Here is a 20,137-nt window from a genome sequence, read left to right as displayed (position 1 = left end):
CCCATGGGCTTACATATCTTTGATGAAAATAACACCGTTCATCGTCATTCATCCTTTTCCGCGAGTGGAAAGTGATATTCCTATCATATTGCAATAGTTCCCTCTAACCGAATTTCCGCAATTTGATCTATTTTAGGGGTTCGCTCAGTAACCATGACAACTTTTAGCCCCAGTAGACGATCATTTATATCAGTACTTATGTAGTCTCATGTTATATTAATTTCTGCAATATTGAAGTCATAGGTACTGTTTTGCACATATTTTACTGTTTCAGAAGTAAATTGCTCTACCTATAACGTCACCCGTAGCTCTAGTGCACTAAACTTTTCAAAGTAGGGTAGAGTAAGATAATTCCTTCTGAAGTTTAGACAGGAAAGCAAGTCATGCTTACCTACGTACCGCCGCTAACTATACTTACCGCACCACGCCTCGCTTCTCTTTCAAAGTACTCACAATAACTACATACTTATATATTGTAATAAATTTCACTCAAGTATAATTTGATTAAACCCTACCAAGCAAATAATTAAGATCGCCCACCTCCTTGGTTCGTTTCTCAGTTTTTTAATTAAAATAATTTTGCTCGCTCGTGCAAATTCTGGGTTGGGAAGCAATGAAAATATTTCTTCAATGTTGCCAAATAATATCTCAAACTTTTTCGGAATAGTGGGTATTGTAATTAGCGTGGGCACAGTTTTGGAATTTTTGAAAGTGTTTAATATTAAAATACTTTCTTCGGCTTTAAGATTTTCTTTTTGTAAAACTTCCAATAGCCGTCGATGCGAGAATTGTTGCTGCCAACAAAATTGAAAGGTGCAAAGCAATGTCGAGTTTTAGAAAAAGTTCGCAATACAGTCGGGGTTTTTTAAATTCGTTGCCGGGAATCCCATCTGCTATTCACAGATTGGCTCTTTCAAACTGATGGTCTTGAAAAAACAAACTTAAAAACACAATTGTTAGAGTCCAAAAGGAAAGGGATAATTTAATGGACACTAGAAATAACAAGGGCCGAAGGGTTTAGACCTGAAATGGCGACAAACCCTTGTCTGAGCCGAGAGTCAAATCGAATAACAAATAAATGTATTAGTTCTAGTTGGGGTCACGAGTTTAGTAAATTCTAATTGGAATATTCCAATATATTCAATCACACACAGGGTTGGTCTCTTAGTTAAGGCAATCGAGTTGATAATTTGGAGGTACACGATTACTAACGTACAGCATTTAGTCAAATGAGTGAACTGAGTAAGATAAATTACCCTCTGCGCTTAGTTCATAGTGCTAACAGCTTGCTACAGGCCAATTATGACATTATGTGCGACATACAAATTGTAGTTAATAACCGTGTGATAAAAAGCATAATGTGCATAGTTCATTGAAGCAAAACTATTTATTATATGCTGCAGAAGTTATTTAAGTAAATAAGGACAAGTATGACGGAAAACAAACATAATAAAAATATCAATCAATAAATCGTATCAGCAAAGCAGATCACCTTCAATGTGCAGTAAAGTTCACGCGAGTTATAAAAGCTACACCGCTCGCTTTGCGAGTATTCACGCTCAGATTAATCAAACACATTTAATGGAATGGTGGACAATCGCTGTCGCTGTCACATCACGTAGATTGGGAGCTATTGGGCCGCAGGATTTCAGTCCCTAAAACAACTTCCAGTGACGGTAACCGTAATGTACAAATTTGCCGGGCCAGTCCCCCCAGGCTCGAGCGATTTGCTCTCAATGAGACAGACATGAGGGTTCTCCACACAGATTGGATGTCAGGGCGAGCGTGGCGCGCGTCACTACTCGCCACGGCCGGCTTTTAGTATAACAACCCTCCTAGAGTAATGAAATTAAATTAGTGTCCCTTTCAGACCACTTAGACTCCATGAATTATATTACCTATCCTATACCATTTAAATTAAACGAGTTTTCTCTTGTCAAGTTGATTCCCTGTCACGTTTTGTTGGCTGAGACAAATTGATGAATTAAGGCGTTCGTACATGTATCTAACATATTCTGGTAATGCAGTTTGAAAATGATTGTGAATTTTATTTTTAATTATAATACAGAGAAAATGACGTAAAAACTTTTCGCATTTGCGCTTCAGCCAAACGTCCGTTTTAAACATTACATTACACGGTGGGGCTAACGTCCAGTACAATTTGGTTCTTGTCAAGTCTGAACGACATTTATAAAAAACATACAGTTGCTAGTGAGGTGAGAACAAAATTATAAGAATTGAAAAAAAAAAGACATTGTCAACAGAAAATGTATGAGAAGGAAATCTTAAACAGCAGAAATTATTTATAATGCATAGACTAGTGATACTGAATGCGTTTAAATGAAGATGTAGGCAATGCAGGTGTGCGCAAGCGCATACAGTTTTAGCAACGCCGACTCTGGCATTGAGCCGGGAAAATGCAATATATCATGAAGCTTCGTGCTAATACTCCACAGTACAATACTAGTTTAAATTATATTTCTAAATTCACAGAAATTTGATATGATACACAACTCAAAAATACCAATAAAATTAAGCTTAGATACCTACCTACATTACAGAACTCTGTCGCTGCCCGACTACAATTTGGTACATAACCATCTCACATTTATATTATTATCCTTTGAAATATTTATGATCCAATAAACCCACAATGAATATTAGATAAAACAGACAATAAGTACTCTACCTACCAACAAAATACAAAAAGTTAATCGGAAACAATGAACAAAGCGTAAAAAATACACCCATTTATCCCAAGAGGACCGTGCTCATATTAAAAGAGCCTTTTGTTTCACAAATATTTACACAGAATAATGCAATCTGCTCTGTTTCGCTATAAATCAATAGCACGTATGTAAATCATTGATTGCAATATTCCATGTACAGGGGATGGGATGGCTTCTCTCGAAAATGTTGGCGCATAAATCAAGTCGAGCGGACAGGGAGATAGTCTCGCCGATTGTATTGACCGTCTGATTCCTTACTTCCATTACATAATGGACTTATAAAGGCTGTTAAGGATCATGGAAATGTACGTCCAATCGTACAGTAAGAGTATAGGCCCGACTGAATTATGTGCCAAGTTTTGATAGGCCATTTTCCTCTATTGTGTGTTTATCTTTGAAATGTGTGTTGGGCGTGCCAGTGTTATGAATGAAAGTTTTTGTACGACACAGATAATTGAGATGTTAACAGAAATACTTACAGAGTTTATGAGATGGGGGAGACACTTGGTACCACAAAAAAACTGTGTCATTATATTTTTCGTTACATACTTGTTTTGACCGACTTAGATATTTGTGGGTCATGAATCAGAATCATAATCCGGATTAGTCAGAAAATATTTTTGTGATATTCCATTAATTTGCAATCTTATCTTGTTAGCTATTTGTGTGATTATGATTCAATTGAAAATAAATCACAATAATGTATCATAGCTGCGATCAATGAAAGATTACCTTAATCACTATTATTGATAAAAATTGCGGTAAGTATAAGTGAAGTAATTTCGACGTAGGTATAATAAATTATGGCGTGACTGATATCAGTTGCTTGGTCATATTAGCATTATACGTTATCTTATCATTACACTTGAACGTTTTGTTGTTTTCCTTCGAACAGAGGAGACATTGTATTCTTTATTCAAAGATAGATTGAAGATAGGCACTGAATACTATCTCAACGGAGCAGTGTGGCTCAGTTATACATTTGAATAAAATTTATGGTTTTAATATTAATCAAGATATTCGTAGTATAAATATATATAGAAAAAAGTGTTTTTGATGAGAATTTATTTAGGTAATGCGAGCCTGAAATTCTGGGAGAATAAAAGCGGCAAATGGTTATTGCGTTTTCCTTATAAACCGGACACCTTTATGTCCATGGAGTTTATGTCAATAGTATGCTCAAAATGGGTCCTTAATGTGATGACGTAACAAACATCCTCTTCATTATTGAACAAAATACGAAGAGGAAGGATAAAATTATTCAAATAATACGAGTTAGAACAATAATAAAGCTACTTAATTAATAGTATCCCTATTCATCCCATTATGTTGATTGAATATGTTATTTTCCTTGAAAATATTTCCTGTAATTTTTTATTCAATTAATTATTCAGCATTGTTTCAATTATGTAGTCATAATTTCTGTGGTAGGAATATTGGTTCTCCTGCCGCGCCGGGGCTATGGAATTTTAAGGGTTCCAGAAGGAACATGGTGGGTTTTAGTCAGTAAGAGTCTGACACCCCGCTGTGGGTGGCTTAGGGGTCGTTAGATGATTTCCCACCAGAAAAAAAGTATATTGCTTTTCATATTTTTTATTTCTTATATAATCAACTGATATTGTCTACTCCCCGCTTCTAAACAATCTTTTGTGTAGTTTTAATAGGCTTCGTGAGATTGCTTACGACTTTTACTTTTTTCATGCATCGTCGAGAAGAAATAGCTTTCAGGCAAAATGGGGAGGTTTTAATGATGTGGTCAAAGTAGGTAGTTAAATGAAACACTGTTATAAAACATTCAATGCATACTTATGTAGCCTTTGGAAATGAAGCAGGTTATAATAGTAAGGAGATTGTAGCTGCCATGAACTTTCGTACTACTGGAATATCATGTACTTGTCTTAATATTGTGTTATTATTGCGAAAATTCATTTATTCAAGCAATGATGTGCGGCTTGCGTTTTATTTCAAAAATGTGGCGATTGTGAATAGGTAGAGATGATAACAATTTCAATACGGAATGATAAGTACTCATTACATTCTCTAAAACACTTAACCATCTTTTCTTCTACTTCCTACAGTAGCTCAGATACATATTTTTCTTTTGACGTGGCCAATTTTTTGACGTGGTAGAATAGTACCACTATGCAGTTTACCTGTACCAGTGAACATCACGTTAGGTGCATACCCGCACATAGCTAATTAGAGTTCCGTGTTTGACGTGACGTCAGATGCAAATCCATACGCATTTAGTTAGCGGAGGGGTGTTTGACACCCCAGCGCGGTGCGACGCATCTAGACGCAAATGTGAATTTATTCCATGAATAAAAACATTTTATCTCTTTGTTTTTACTCAAACAGGGCGATTCTGTGAAAGATATCTTTAAAGTTCTGACGTTGATGATATTTTGAGATTTGAATTTTTTGAATTTCAAGATCTATGCTTCTACAAACAGCTAGTGGACTATCAATATTCATGATCCTCAGATGTTTTATGTATTTAATAATACATAGTTACTACAAAATATACACAATAAACTACTTAAAACTAATCTATAAATCTACAATACTTGCAAATTATAACTGCTCTAGAACCAGGGTTACTTTTTACTAAATCATGGCCTACATCTGAAGCTAGGATGTAGATATAAGGCTAATATAAGACATATAAATAGGCTTCAGAATATTCTTCAAGAAGAAGTACATTAATTAAATGGAATCTTTTTTCTTTGTTACAGCAATATGTTCGTTGAAGCAGTTCCAGTGCAACAATGGCAAGTGCATACCCAGCATGTGGGTGTGTGATCTGGAGAAGGACTGCGAAGACAACTCCGATGAAGAAATTGAAGAATGCAAAAAAGGTTAGTGGCATATCTTTACACACTACAAAATTTTACTCGGCCGACAGTTTTGCTGCAAATGGAAATGAATTGGAAATGAAACATAACAACGATCAGATATTTCGCCAGTATCAGACTGTCAAAAATTTTCATTGAACTCGCGACTTTCTGAAAAAAAAATGTTTTTCTAACTATCGGGCAGACTGTAGGCCGACTGTCTAGTCTGCAGTGTGTGGATACTCTTATGGTTGTGATGAAGTCTGGTGGTAATTCGCTAAAATCTGTCGCGGTTTCTAGCCTATTTCAGAATCTACTACCAAAAAAACTTTCGCAATTCGGATGTTTTTAGAAACACCAACTTTTAGAGCGACGATTTTTAGACCAATTTTTCGAGCGTTTCAGCAAAGTAAATTTATTTTCCTCTCCACAGTTTTTTGGAGGCTGGTTGTATTTTTTAGATCAATAAAATTCCACTACTATCCCGTATGTGTATCACTTGGTAAATAAATATAAGTCAAAATACGTTAACTTTGGCTTAAATTTTGAAATGTTCACGTCCCTTCACAGTTCTCTAAATAAATAAATTTAAATGCAAAAACAAATAATCACGATTATTTTATCACGACATTTCTGACGATGAACGTCATTGAAGACAATATGAAAAAAAAAATCTGTGTTTTCCTTCATTGAACGTTGAAGTAATACATTGTTCGTATTTTAAGTCCAACTTGCGATATTTATAGACATAAAAAAGAATGAATGCGTCATTGTGTTAAACGCTTTAATTATGGCCCGTTTGCATGACTATCCATTCAGTAATAACAAACTGTAAACAACTGGTATTTTATGGTTTATTTATAGAAAATTAACGAACGAGATCGTGCCTAATTTTGCTAGCCTCCACTGCGTTCTGGTCATAAAAATCATTAATCCTGTAAAATATAAAAACAAGTTTTAACAAAGTAAAACATTAATAAGTTTCAAGAACATCTGCAACTATAGCGTCACTTTAATAAATGCTTTTACTATATCGAAAACTCGAAGAATGACGTCAAAAAATTACAAGACCCACCCAAATGATTGAAGGTTATATAATTGAGGACAGATACCCATTTATAATTTAAAGACAGAGTACGTCAACGTATCGTCCGATATTGTCCTCACTTGGGCACGACAAAGGCATCTTGTATTGACGGCCTATTAATATTTATTGGGGAAATAGCTTCGGTAACTTGACGGCTTTCCCCTAATTTTAGATCAATTGGTCTCTCTCAATTTAATTTCCAGAAGCAATTTACGGCGATGGTAGAATCAATACTTGGCCTTAACAGCTTTATGTGAGGGTCGCAAGTCGTGATGTAATTTAATTATTATTTAATTATTTACTGGTTTTAATTTAATATGTTCCGCACACAATGGAATAGCAATGCTTGGGAACAAACAAAGCTAGCGTATAAAGCAGGGCAATAAGTTTTACTGTAGGAATTACGGCTGAGCGTTACCTTAAGTCGCACAACTATTATTTAAACGCTTAATGTCAGTAATTTTTTCTCCTTTATTTCTCTATTTCCTTCATTTATTACACAAGTAAGTGTAATATTTTCTTGTATGCTACCGACTTTTGCTTCTTCTGTTTACCAAGGTTTTATCATTTCGATAAGATAAGGCGAATCTACGCCTGTTGATGTTTTCTGAATATCGAGATAGGTATTTATTTATGTCTGATTTCACCAACAATCTCCGCTGATTTTGATTGAGTGTTATTATTTCTTCGGCCCACATCCTCAATCATATTGTATTTACCAAGAATCAAGTCATACTCTCAGATATTCAAAATAAACGTTAACAATTTACGTATACGATGAAAAGCAGTTGTGCAAATAGAAACACGTGTACCACCCATACTTATTCACGAACACGTGTTAAGTCTTGTATGCCCAACCATTTACAATTACGGTACGATTTTGCCCAGTCAGTTAGTTCCCTCATTGACCCTGAATGGTGACACCTTATTATCAATCTGTATCAATTTATTAACGGCTGATTGCAAGCGTCCACTTGATTGCTTGGGCTTCCTTTATTGATGGGAGATGACTTGCCCCGACTAGCTGGCGCCGTTAGGCAATGCCCACTGCGCATGCGTCGTAGTAATAAACTATGACAAATTAATAATAAGTCATTGTGGCTAAGGCTTGCTTAAAAGATTTTTTGATGCTACATGCACATTCATGGGTTGTTATTCTCCGAAACTGTTGACGCAATCAAACATTTATTATTTACTTAATTTCGTCTGCGAAGAGGTTTGCTAGTTGAGATAATGTCAATTCCAATAAGAAAACCTGTTAATTACAATGTCTACGTAAATGACAGCTAGTGGTTATGTCACAGTGAATAGGTACATGTTTTCTTTTATTTACCATTCGCGTCATTGCTTAAATGAATACTTCAAAGTAACAAACCAACCATAAAATAATTTCGTTTATAAATCAATCTGAACACGTTACACGTTCCTGATTAACCAATAATAACTTTAAATTAATTGAATTCCAAAATCAGGAAACAGGAATTAATTTTCATAAACACTCGAGCATGTTTTCCTTTGTTTACCACTCAGCAATTTGCTAAGAATAATCACAAGGGTACGATATTAGCCAATCACATTAGCTAAACAAGTTTACCGATGTGTAACATTGGCTAGGATTTCTAAGGAATCCGCTACCGTTCAAAATGTACGTAAACAAAGCTGCTCCATTCTCGTTCCGTTTCTCGTTATCTTTATTCAAAGTAATTCGCACAACCGACACCCGAAAGGCCTTTTGCAATTTGTTTTTGCTTGTCTATTATTTTTGTGTGTTACTGAGAAAAGATGTTTTAATAGTTAAAGTAGAAATGATTTTTTTAAAGTAACAATTGAAATCACACTGAATCAGCGCAATGAAAATTGAAAAATAACTCTATAGTTAAGGCTATTTTTGTATTTTATACAAAAAATTAAATCTTTTTCGTTTTCTTTTTTCAGAATTTTGAACATAGTCTCAAATGTGAAACCTAATACGCATAAGTACATAATATTATCGAAGTATACTTTGATTTTATTCATAGACTAGTCTAGCTTAGAGGTAAAGCTAAGACCGCAGTTTGACCTTTGGGATTAATATTACATTTAGAGCTTCGCCTTTTGCCCGCTTTTAGAAACTATTTGTGTTTAGCAGAAACCTAAAAAATAACGCTCTGAAAATATTTTGATACGCACTGAAATAGCTTAATACTTACGCACTTAGGTTCTGTTTTTAGACGGGTACTTGGGCAATATTTATGTAGTCCTGTATAATGCTAGATGTATGTAGGCATAAAACCGTAGGCTTATACATAAACATTCGATCTGAACCTAAAATATTTGGTCAACTCAAAACAAATATTGACTCGATAAATATAGTTGTGACGTGCTCAGTTTTATATAATAAATAAATACATCTATAAAAATTAAACAAAACGCTTATAAAGTAAATGTGAGTAAAATGGTAAAAATACTTTTTTAATTTGTTGTACTTAGTTAAGGGTAAGTTACCTACAATACCTACTATAACATCTACCTCCCCTTAACACCCCTATTTTGTTTATTTGTGTTAAGAAGAATTTGCTCCTACTACAGGTAGACTTAACACCTTCATTTAGGCCCCTAACAATGTTGTATTCCTTTTACGGGGGTGCCTCGTAGCTACTAAAGATATTCTCCTGGTTCCTTCGACAGCCTAACTTCACCTTACCCAAGTCCCAATTGTCTTAATATCACAAAGAAACCCATTAATCATTCTTCAACCAATCTTCTTCACTCGCATTGATGTTAATTTATATTTCCAGTGAATCAGTTTGTTTATCTAATTTATCTTGGCGATTCCCTAAAGTAATCAACTAACTTGCCAAAGAACTGGTAAAACAAAATGGACGTGATTAAATTAGGTCCGTATTCGCATTTAATCTGTTAGATTGCGTATTGTTATCCCTTCATGTTCTATTATTTTTTTACTCTGTGACATGGGTCCAGTGTGCTTTTTGTGAGACGCAAACCATACGCAAAGGTTATGACTTGGCAGTCTGCATTTACAACGTTGCGTTGTTCCGTAATGGTTCACTGCAGAAATAATGTATTACAGTTCTCAGCATGCCTGACACTCTGCAAATTTTACTAGAATTAATATATTTTATAATAGGTGAGCTACACGTCACTGCTTCGTTAATATTATAGGTACTATATCTTGAAAATGCTCTGAATAAAATAAAACATGGAGTATCCTTAAAACGCGTACATTAATATTTTACTGCGCTCTCATAAACTTCAGTAGAAATAAAGGTATTTTCTTGCAAAGAACTTTTTAAATAAATAACTGTACGAGTTCCTGCTTGAAAGCCGAACATGTGAACAACCTGGAGGCTTTATGATTGTAACAAGGAACGGGAATTGTAGTGGTGGTTACTGGGTCACCGCTCAACTTATTTCCTCCCTCTGAGGTACGGAAAGCAAGCTACGTTGTATATTTTGCATTGTATGGACGAGCTCGCTAAAATGTTTGTGTAATATTCCATTAAGTGGGTATCTTTTAACTAGGAATGTAGGTAGATTGTTTGAAATGAAAATGTAAAATTAGAATGCGAGGGAAGTTTGAGGAGGAAGTTGATTTAAGTATATAATTCATACTTGAGTTTCCATAGCTACGCTTTTACTTAATTACTAACCCTCATTTATTATTCTACAACTATTTATTTAATACGGTTAAATCCAATTAATATCTAACTTTCGCTTCAAACCATCAAACCTTTTGATGATGGTACCTGAATGTTACACACTAATCCTAACAGTCAAAGTATACCCGAAGGCTTACAAGATATTTTCATAACTCTCATTAAATTATGTTTAACTTTGTGTTTGGCTTTTCTCCGCCTATGTGAGTATTTTAAATTAGTCGGTATGTCAATGAATATTAAATCAACTTGTTATTACGTAATTGCGTGTAGAACGAACTCGACAATATTTCGACGAATCAGAAATTTAAAGTTTTTGATTTGAGTTTGGTATGAGGATTTCTTCAAAATCTCGTTTGGAAACGCGCTATGTTAGCAGTTACAGTTAAGTGTCATTATTTTGATGACGGCTTAAGAGAGACTCATTACTTTGCGAACCGACTTCATTTTTTTGTTTGAAATCGCATCTTTTTTATCAGAAAATATGATGAGTTTTCAGTAATTTTTTTGACGTCTCAGTGAGATTATTTTTTCGTCAAATATCTGATGTTATTAATGTGTACCATATTGATATTTGCTGCATGTGAACTGAAACGTCGTCAATCATTTCATTTGATTGATTGTCAGTTTTCTCTTTTTAAGTTTTAAAATTAATGATTGCCACAGTCTTTTTCATTTATTTATTTAAAATAAAATGTACACTAAAATAAACTTCAAAGCAGACAAAACAGCAACAATAAAACTGTACCACTCCCTGAACATTATGTTTACCTATTACTACCGGTGAGAAAAATCGCTCGTAGAATATTTCTCAGTTGATCCTAGGAATATTTTCTGTCAGGTTCAAGCGACAGATGGCGTCATATTTGCTCGCGTTCGACATTTTCTAGTCGATGTTGACGATAGTATAGGCTGGGTATACAAGTGTAATATGTCGACATTTCAAAATCTGGTCACGCACATACCTCGATAGCCTCGGCGGCAGAAAATTGTGCGTACATCTAGACTATTCATGAATAACTACCTACTGCTACTGTGTACCTGGTATTTTGTACGGACATTTTGTTACGTCACCCTCATAAATCCTCAGGTTTTAGAACGGTGGGAACAAAAACTGTATTTTGAATGATATGTAAATCTTCGCCAGCCTATAACATTTGCATGAATTTACACCGGGTCAATGTCCTGAAGTTTAGCTAACATATCACTCACATATCTACGATAAAATTTGAGAATAAGTTGTGAATTGAATACATTAATCCAAAGATTCTGCGAACGCGATTACGAAGCTGGAAACTTAATCATATTTCAAACGTGCGTCACAAAGGTGTAGATTGTAGAATTTTGATTATTCAGCCTCCTTTGATCAGCGTAATAGTATTTACGTAGAGCGAGTCTTACTAATTCTACTAAGAATCACATCGCAGTCAAATAATTGTATTCTAAGATTTGCTGAAGAGGGTTGACGAAATACAAAGCGAAAAGGCAAATCTTGTGACATAGGTAGGTAATAACAAAAACGTTGGGTAACATCTAAAGTCTAAATATAGGGTAATAACTAAGTAGCAGAGGAAAATCCTTTGTTAGATATGTCCAACTGAAAATATCACGATAACCGCAAGACTTAGCTGTATTTCGTGCGCAGGTAGTCAAAGGGTGAAGGGTAAACCTCAAAGAGACGCGACAGTATCTCTGTGACCGTTGAGTGAGGTACTCCATTGATTTACTCAAATGACGGCTTTGTGGATACCTACTTACACATGCCAATGTTCTTTATAGGCGAAGGAATTATTAATAGGCCAAAGGTTGTAAACGTGATTGGAACTGATTTTTTCAATTGTAGACGTATTCTTGACAACAGTATAGGATTGATTATGATCAAAATCAATCAAAATTATTAATTGCTTAACAATACATACTGTACTAAATGATCCAATCTCAGCTTCAATATGAAATCAAGCGCTGAATTCGGAAAATAGTGAAGTTCTGAGTACCTACATAGAGTATAGCTATACCTTAATAGCTATTTAATATACAAGACAAACTTCAAGAGCAAATATCTTAACCTTCAAAGACGACATTAGTACAGACGACGTTTAATAGCTGTGTTTATTTCTCATATTATTATTCCCTTAAGTATTTACCTGCCTTTTCATATAAACTTTGTACTTTGAAAGGAGAAATTGTACAGCCAGCGTATTTCTACACATAAATACCTGAAATTACAGTACCGTAAAATGATTATACTATGTCAGGCTTACTGTGAATTTTATGCGCCATTAACTGTCGTTTGCGGCCACGTCAGCTTTATATAAAGTGACAACCCTTTCCGAGGACAGCTTTCTGAATGGCAGGCAACATTAGCGTTTATGTTATGGGTGATAAGAGCGAATTTTCTTTCAACGTGTCTCTTTAAATATATGAGTTGCTTCCTTCCAATACGGCTTTGGCGAGGTGAGGCAACTACAAGTAATGAAGCAGAAACTAAGCACTTTTTGTGTATGATACGGTCAACACTTACCTGATACAAAAGATGGAAGAATAAGTTTTTTTTTTATATCAAAGCTTATAATGTAATGTTGCTTAATGTTTTATTTTTGTGTGAATCATAAAGCTAATGAACTTAGATGTTTATTTATTGGATTGAACCCGCTAATCTCTGAAGCTACAGGGCCGAGTACCAAAATCAATATTTTTTTAAATGAGAACTGAAACATTTTCACACACAGTAAAGATGTGTGTGTGTGCGTGTGTCTGCAAATGCCCTTACGTTGAGCTGAGAGGTTTGAATACCAATGCGATGACTGGCATTGATAGTAATAGTATTTAGTTAATAATATTATTCAGCAATGTTATTAGAATTACGAGCGAACAGCTTCTCTGGCTATAATTACTAAGTACTATCTTGGAATTAGTTTAGATTGATGGTACCTATCATGGTATGATTGAAATGAACAACAAGCCGTTTTCCCGAGGTTTCACTCGCGTCACATGGGTACTACTATCAGACCCGGTATCTATAACATATTCGTATACGTATGTTATTCTTACTCGAAAAGAGTATAGCTTTCCAAGAGTGAAAGATTTTCTCAAATCGGTTAAATCGTTTTGGAGCCTGCATAAAATCATTCTCTTTATTATATCAGTACAGATAGATTAATTCCAAGTAATAACTTACATATACATACATAATTGTATAGTATGTAAAAGTGAATCGTCGAAAATAAACAAATGAATGTTAATGAAATGTTTTTATCTGAACCTGTTAACTCATTTCAACTGAAGCAGATTTTTTGCACATATTGGTTTTTAAACATTTCCAACTGTGGTATTTTCTGTTTGTAAAACTTTTCAATTCTACGTATAGTTAATAAAAAGTAAGTTTGGTTTATATATTCACAGCAAATTAGTTTTTTGTTTATCTTCTTTTGAGCTTATCAACGTTTTCATTGGAATTGCACCTAATTGAAATTATTAAAATTATCCTGTAATTACTGTAAACCGTAATGTAATAACTAACATTATATAGGTAGATATAGCCAGTGTTCTGAACCTGTTCTTCGAACTCATTGTAACCAAACACTTATTAGCTCGTTTGAAATTCCGGGAACTTAATCTGCAAACGTGATTGTGTCTAGTAACGTACTATGTGTGTATTATTGGTAGTGAGTATTGTGAGTAACATAATTAACAATTTCAAAAAGCTTGCCAAGCGATATTAGATAAAACTTGTTTACATCTACCCTAAAACAAACCGTCACGTAACAATTCCATCTGTATTACGCAGTGTTAACGTGATCGACACTGCAAAGGAAGGCTTCGACGCAAATAGATCCAATCCATCCAGGCTTTATGTCAAATCGAGTTCTCCTTCTTCCCGCCAATACCAACGTAGGTAATTTCAAAATTATCGGCGAACTATAAAGAAGTTGGGCATTTGGAATAATCAATGCAGTAACCCCGATTCCCGAAAATCCATAAAAGACAAACGAATCTTCGACATTACAGAGTTGAAGGGTAGTAATTGCCGCCATAAAGTGTGGTGTCCCCTCAACTGCTAGCGGCCGGTATTAAATTTTAGTGCTTTCCCAAGTTTTTGGCCTTAAATCCTTATCGATTCCTTTGTCCCCACATTTATTTTTAAACTCGATTCTTTGGAGTGCCTCAAGCTATTAAAGAGATTAACGGCGCAGACTTTAAAATATGATTGCAGTTATTATTCTATAGCTTACAATGGGTTCTGAAGATCGAAAATTACGTCATGTTAAGTAATTTTTATTTTCATTCATACGAATTTTCGATGATAATGGAGGAATGAAAGCGATTATAATAATTATTTCAAATATTACTTTTAAAGATAGCTCGCTGGGAGTGAAAACGTTTAAATATAAAATAATCTGCTCACCTCTCTTTTAGCGACTGTGAACTCAATAATGGAGCTGTCATAAATAATTAAAGAGCGTTTCAAACATTTTATTTCGATTTAACTTTACAAATGCTAATGAAAATGGTTCGAATAATGTAATCGAATAAATTGAATAGCCGTAATTAGTGCTATCGTGAATATTATTGAAATTCAACTGGTAAGAGTTACAGTGAAAGCTTTTTTTTTTAGTTTCTAAAGAATCCATAGGTTATTCTAGTTTCTCATGAATTAAACTAGCATTAGGTTATCAAAAGCTCCATTGTAAAACTATTTTCTATTACTTACTTATAGACAAAGTTTTTTTGTATTCTATACAATAGAAACTGAAAAGAGCTAAACAACAAAATAGATGGTTATTTCTTACAAAAACCTCTAGGTAACTAAAAAACTGTTCCAGACTAAGCTGTGTCTAGGGAATTATGGAAAGTGTCACTTGTCTTACACGGTCCTTCTTGTAACAAGTATAAAAGTAAGTCGGTCTCGGTCGTTGTCGCACCGGTCACGTCCCGTGGACGGCACGTCAACGGCTCGCTGTAAAATGTACGCAGCCAGCCGCGCCGCCGACCCAATTCTGACACGGAACAAAACCCTGCTGGATGACTAAATGATTAACCAGATACCACATTGATCGGCTGATGATCGGATACTTGGTTAATAGCTGTGGATACAGATATAGACTTGAAATCGATAGACGATTTTGTGTTCTCTTTCTGGGTTTAATGTGGAATTTGAAGTGCCATAAAGTATATTTACAAGTTATCTATAAGTCGAGTCATGCAGCAAAAGTATCATGAAGCGATGCTGTGACAAATACGATAAAAGGGACCTCGGGATGCGCCGCAGAAAAGTCCACTTTTTTCCAACTCGTTAAAAAATATTTCATTAATAAAATAAAAACAAACTTGCGACCAAATTAACTGGCCACGGTGACAGATCGCTGCGACTGCAATCACAATAAAAATTGTGAGTATAACGAAAATTTTAAGAAAGCAAGAGGCGCGTACTTCACCCAATTTACATGAAATTTCCGTCATGGAGAATATTTCTTTCTTTTCTCTTCGCCTTCAAATGGTAATGAGGGTCGGTTGGAAAATTTCAGAAGCAGATTAGATTTCCCCGCTCCTATATTGTCTGTTCAAATGAACGGCATTGGAACTTGTTCACTTGGCCTGATACGTTTTATTGGCGTATTGATTTTGTACTTACGTAATATTTTGCTAAATCTTGTAACTTGTAAACAGGGAACGGATGCTAAGAATATATATGAAATCTACAATATTGTTAACTGGTGTTATATCTCACAGTCAATTAGTTTTTGATTATGTTTAGTTTTATTTTTGTTTTTTATTTATTTTTTGTAGAACTCATTAATTCAGGCAACTGTATTTCCATAGTTCACTAATTACGCATTATAATTTGCACAAACTAATAAGCCGCAGAAATTAACTGCAGGTAATGAGTAGCGGGTTGACGTTATTGTGACAAATTATTTATTATCAATTAGTACCCTACCCAGACCATATTTCAACCATATTTATTTAAATGATGGCGGGTTGATTGTTATGAGTTCAATTCATAAAACATAATTAGGTTCTTTTTAGATGCACTTGGACCAAGAATTTTGGAGCTAACCGTCATCTCACGTTTATGACACAGAACATTCATGTGCTCTAAAGATAATGCATACAGGTTTTATGAAACTCACCATTAAGATAGCGAGACCAGACGTCAAACTGGCTGTAGAGACTTTAAGACCACATCGAGGAACGCTGCCTCGGCACTTGAAGATCCTTTACGAAAACTCAACGGGAAGCAGAAAGACAAGGATTAAGAATAAACCCGGGGCCGGACGTACTCCTTATAAACTTAAGTGGAATTTAGTCTATTAAGAAACCTGCACTCGACTCGAAAATATTCTAAAGCATAATTTTGAGCTAGGAAGTAGAAAAGTTAACTAGACTAAGAAGAGGATAGTTGCTTTATTCACTTTTTTCGTCGTTTCAACGTATATTATACTCTCGAAAACGTTTGTATTTTTAATACCCCGCTTTTGCTAGCTACGATGCAAAAATTTGCGCTGCAGAATAAAGATTTATTTAGAGAAGAAAACTTACCCAAGCGTAATATAAAATCCGCACCTGACGCGCATAATATTAGCAGGATGTCGTTCGCGGGTGCATATTTAACTTTAGTCCGGAGACAGTGTCAAGAACCTTCTTCGTCTCAATCCCCGTGCAAAAATGAAAATTTTCTGTTGAGTTACTGTAAAAACAGCGTATCTGTAACTCGAATAAAGAGGACATCTGCCCTTACAGTAGTGCAGGTAGCCTGAACATTTTTCGAGTCATTAAACATGGCTGACGGTCTCCGCCAACATAACAAAACAAGCCATGCCAAGCTTTGTTTCATAGTTCACGATGAAGTTGGTACACCTGTTTGTTTTGGATCACGTAGCGTTTTGATTACAGTGGGGATAATAATGTCGCTTTTGTGATTTTCAAGTCATGACTCGTTACACTTTGCTTTTATGTTTTGAAATGGTTTTTCGGGCATAAAAGTTGGTGATTAACTAAAATAACTATGAAGCTCTGTAACATATTCATACATTTCAAATGACTATTCTGACATGTCGCTAGCGTGCAAAATTAATACTTATGAATAAATAGTTGCATCCCTTAATTGGGTGCCCGCAATAATCCTAAATTATCGCATCGAATACCTGCACAGGAGATTTGAATTAGATCATTTGTAACCCGCCTTACTGCCGTCTATGTTCGATAACTTTCGCCTCACGTCCGCAGCGAGAAAAAAATCGCTTGTCTTCGTACGAATTTCCGCAAACACCGTCGCCGCGATTGGCTCCGAACGTCGGCGTCTAAATTAAGTTACATCCACCTGCCTAAGTTTTGCGCTTTCTCTTGATAAGCTCGGGGACATGCCGTGTAATTTTAGTTGTGCAACTATGTGCTACTTTTGTTTCTTCAGTTCCAGGTAGTCGCATTATTCAAGGAATAGTGGAGAAATGCTCAAAGTTAAATAAATAAAATACGGTTCTTTCTCAGAAACATAATCTACACAACTTTTCGTCAAGACTGAAATTAAAACGCTAAATTTTTCACCGTTAGTTTTTTCGTGAACGCACGTTAAAAATGACTTACTTATCCCAAGTACTTATGATAAAAAATATCGCTGATGGCCAAGATTTCCATAAAGTGTAAGAAAAAGCCTCCCAAATTACCTGACGTTGAGCCAGCTGAATTCAAAATCAGTCAAAACGCTCACAATTTAGCCTTAGTACGCGAAACGTTCGTGATTCCATACTGAAGAGGCGTAAAAAATGGTTTAACTAAGCTAAAAAACAGCGCTAGGCTTGTGACCTTTGTTCTTCCTTCGAAAAAATGTTGTTTCATTCAAAAAAAATATGTTAGGGCCACGTCAAAATTTGCGCCGCGGAATTTGTGTTTCTGTTACGTTTCGCTACATAATTTATAAGCGGATGAGCCATCCACTCGTATTTCAATGGCGGCCAGCGAGCGGTCTTTTCACGATACGAATTTTTAGCTTTCAGAACACTATCGTATGTTAATAAGCTCTCACTGAGAAGCATGAAACATGAAAATGTGGTCCCTTTTCCTGTGCTATAAAACATAATTAGGTGGGACTTTTATATTCTTTCAGTAAAAAGTTCTGTAAAATTGTTACAAGACACGTTTTAGCTAGTCACTTTGGACCAATTTCTTTATATTGCTTGTTTGCTTGGTCGAAGACTGTTACTTATAGTTTTATTTGTTCGCCGTCTCCTTGACAGTGATCGAAGACTTTAATGGCGTGACTGTGTAAGTGCTGTAAGTATATGTGTGTGAATATAGTCGACGGTGTGAGTTTAAATAGAAGTGGAGCATCTAGATATAAGGTGACATAAAGGTATTACAAGCGAGTAATCTCACTGAGCAAATGTGAGGGTACGATCTTTGTCGTATAATGGCGCTTATTTTGTCACATTCGCGTCGCATAAACGTGACGGAGCGGGCACAATAACACGTAGGCTATGCCGTAATGGCCGACGCCTCTGATTTATACGTATTTCTTTTATGTGCCAACCAAATGGCTTTCTTTATAGAATGTTTCTTTTTCGGGCGCAGCCACAAGTCAGTGTCGCGGCTGGCCGTCTCTAAGTGAGTTACGGTGGCGGCAATGCTTTTAGATTAAATTAAGTTTAACCTTAGTAGTGCTCAAGAAATAATGAAATCCCATTCAATATATTGTCAGTATGAGAATTACTTTATCTTTATTATTGGTACAGTAGGTATAGAATAATATTCGAACACAGCTTTTATATAACATTAGGTTAAAAATTACATAGGTATATGTAAGAAGAATGTAATACGATTATTTTTAAGATTTATATTTTATACACATATTACGGGGGGAAAAATGAGAATTTGAAAGAGTAATAAATAGTATTCTATCTATACTTTATCTTGAACTCGATACACCGAAGAACAAGACAATTATAATGACTAAAGTATACTAAGAACAACCCGCTCGTCACTACCGGGCAAACCGTTGTGACGAGCGTTACCCAGCAACAGATAGGCTTAATATTCTTTTGACACGATAACAGAGACACAATATATCAGCAATGAATAGCAAGCTCATGCCACGGAGATAACAGGCCAGGAACAAAAGGGTTCCATAAATCGTTATTAACTACAGTCTCTTGGTCCCTGTTCAGATAGTATGCGTCACCAGCTAGTAAATTAAATAAGTTGGAAACTGTTACAACTTGGTGCATGCTGTGTATCGCTTGCATAGTATCGGGGAAGTCTAAGTCGCTGAGCTTCCCATAGGTATTTACATGTGGTAAACAGATAAGGTGAGGGTACCCTGTGGCTAAGAAGCAGTCATACTGCTCAATCGATCATAAGGTTAAGCAACGATTGGCGTGGTCTGTCATGACAAGTTCCTCTGTGTTTTGGAAGACACATTATTGATGGGTCCATGGCTGTGATTTGAACATCTTTAGCAGTCGCTACGGGTAGCCAAAAGCCAGAAAATGGTATTGGGTTGCCCGGATAACTAAGCTGAGGGAGTCAGATAGACAGTGACTGGAGGCCAACCCCAATATAGTTAGGAAAAGTATTGGCTGATGATGATGAATAGATAAGGGCAGACCAGTATGTGTCTTGGTTATGTCAGGTGTTCTATCAGAAATAAAAATTTTTAATAGAAGCAAAATAACAGCATTCAAGCATTCCTTTTTATTCTAAAACGGTATAACATCGAATTGGGAATTACACACCTACTCAAACTGAAACATTCACTCTTCTGTATCCAATGGTCCAAAAATAGAATATTCGCTAAAAGTCTATTTTTACATTATTCCCGGAGGAAATAAAAGAAAA

At 35.4% G+C, this 20,137-nt stretch overlaps 1 protein-coding gene across 8 annotated transcripts in view; it reads left to right on the top strand.

Annotated features, from left to right (window-relative positions):
- The window catches only part of LOC110383871 (low-density lipoprotein receptor), a 175,712-nt gene that overhangs the window by 13,132 nt on the left and 142,443 nt on the right, over window positions 1-20,137 (top strand). For all 8 annotated transcript variants that reach the window (XR_007510460.2, XM_049836771.2, XM_021344825.3 and 5 more), the window contains exon 2: window positions 5,465-5,587. Coding sequence is in view for 7 of the 8 variants with exons in the window: in XM_049836771.2 (XP_049692728.2) it covers window positions 5,465-5,587 (123 nt within the window). In the remaining variant the exon portion in view is untranslated. The remainder of the gene's footprint in view (window positions 1-5,464; window positions 5,588-20,137) is intronic.

This window comes from Helicoverpa armigera, chromosome 3 (assembly GCF_030705265.1).
Source record: "Helicoverpa armigera isolate CAAS_96S chromosome 3, ASM3070526v1, whole genome shotgun sequence".
In the NCBI taxonomy this organism is placed as follows: Eukaryota; Metazoa; Arthropoda; class Insecta; order Lepidoptera; family Noctuidae; genus Helicoverpa; species Helicoverpa armigera.
Note: the sequence above shows the minus strand (reverse complement) of the source record. Positions and strands in the feature narration are given on the sequence as shown.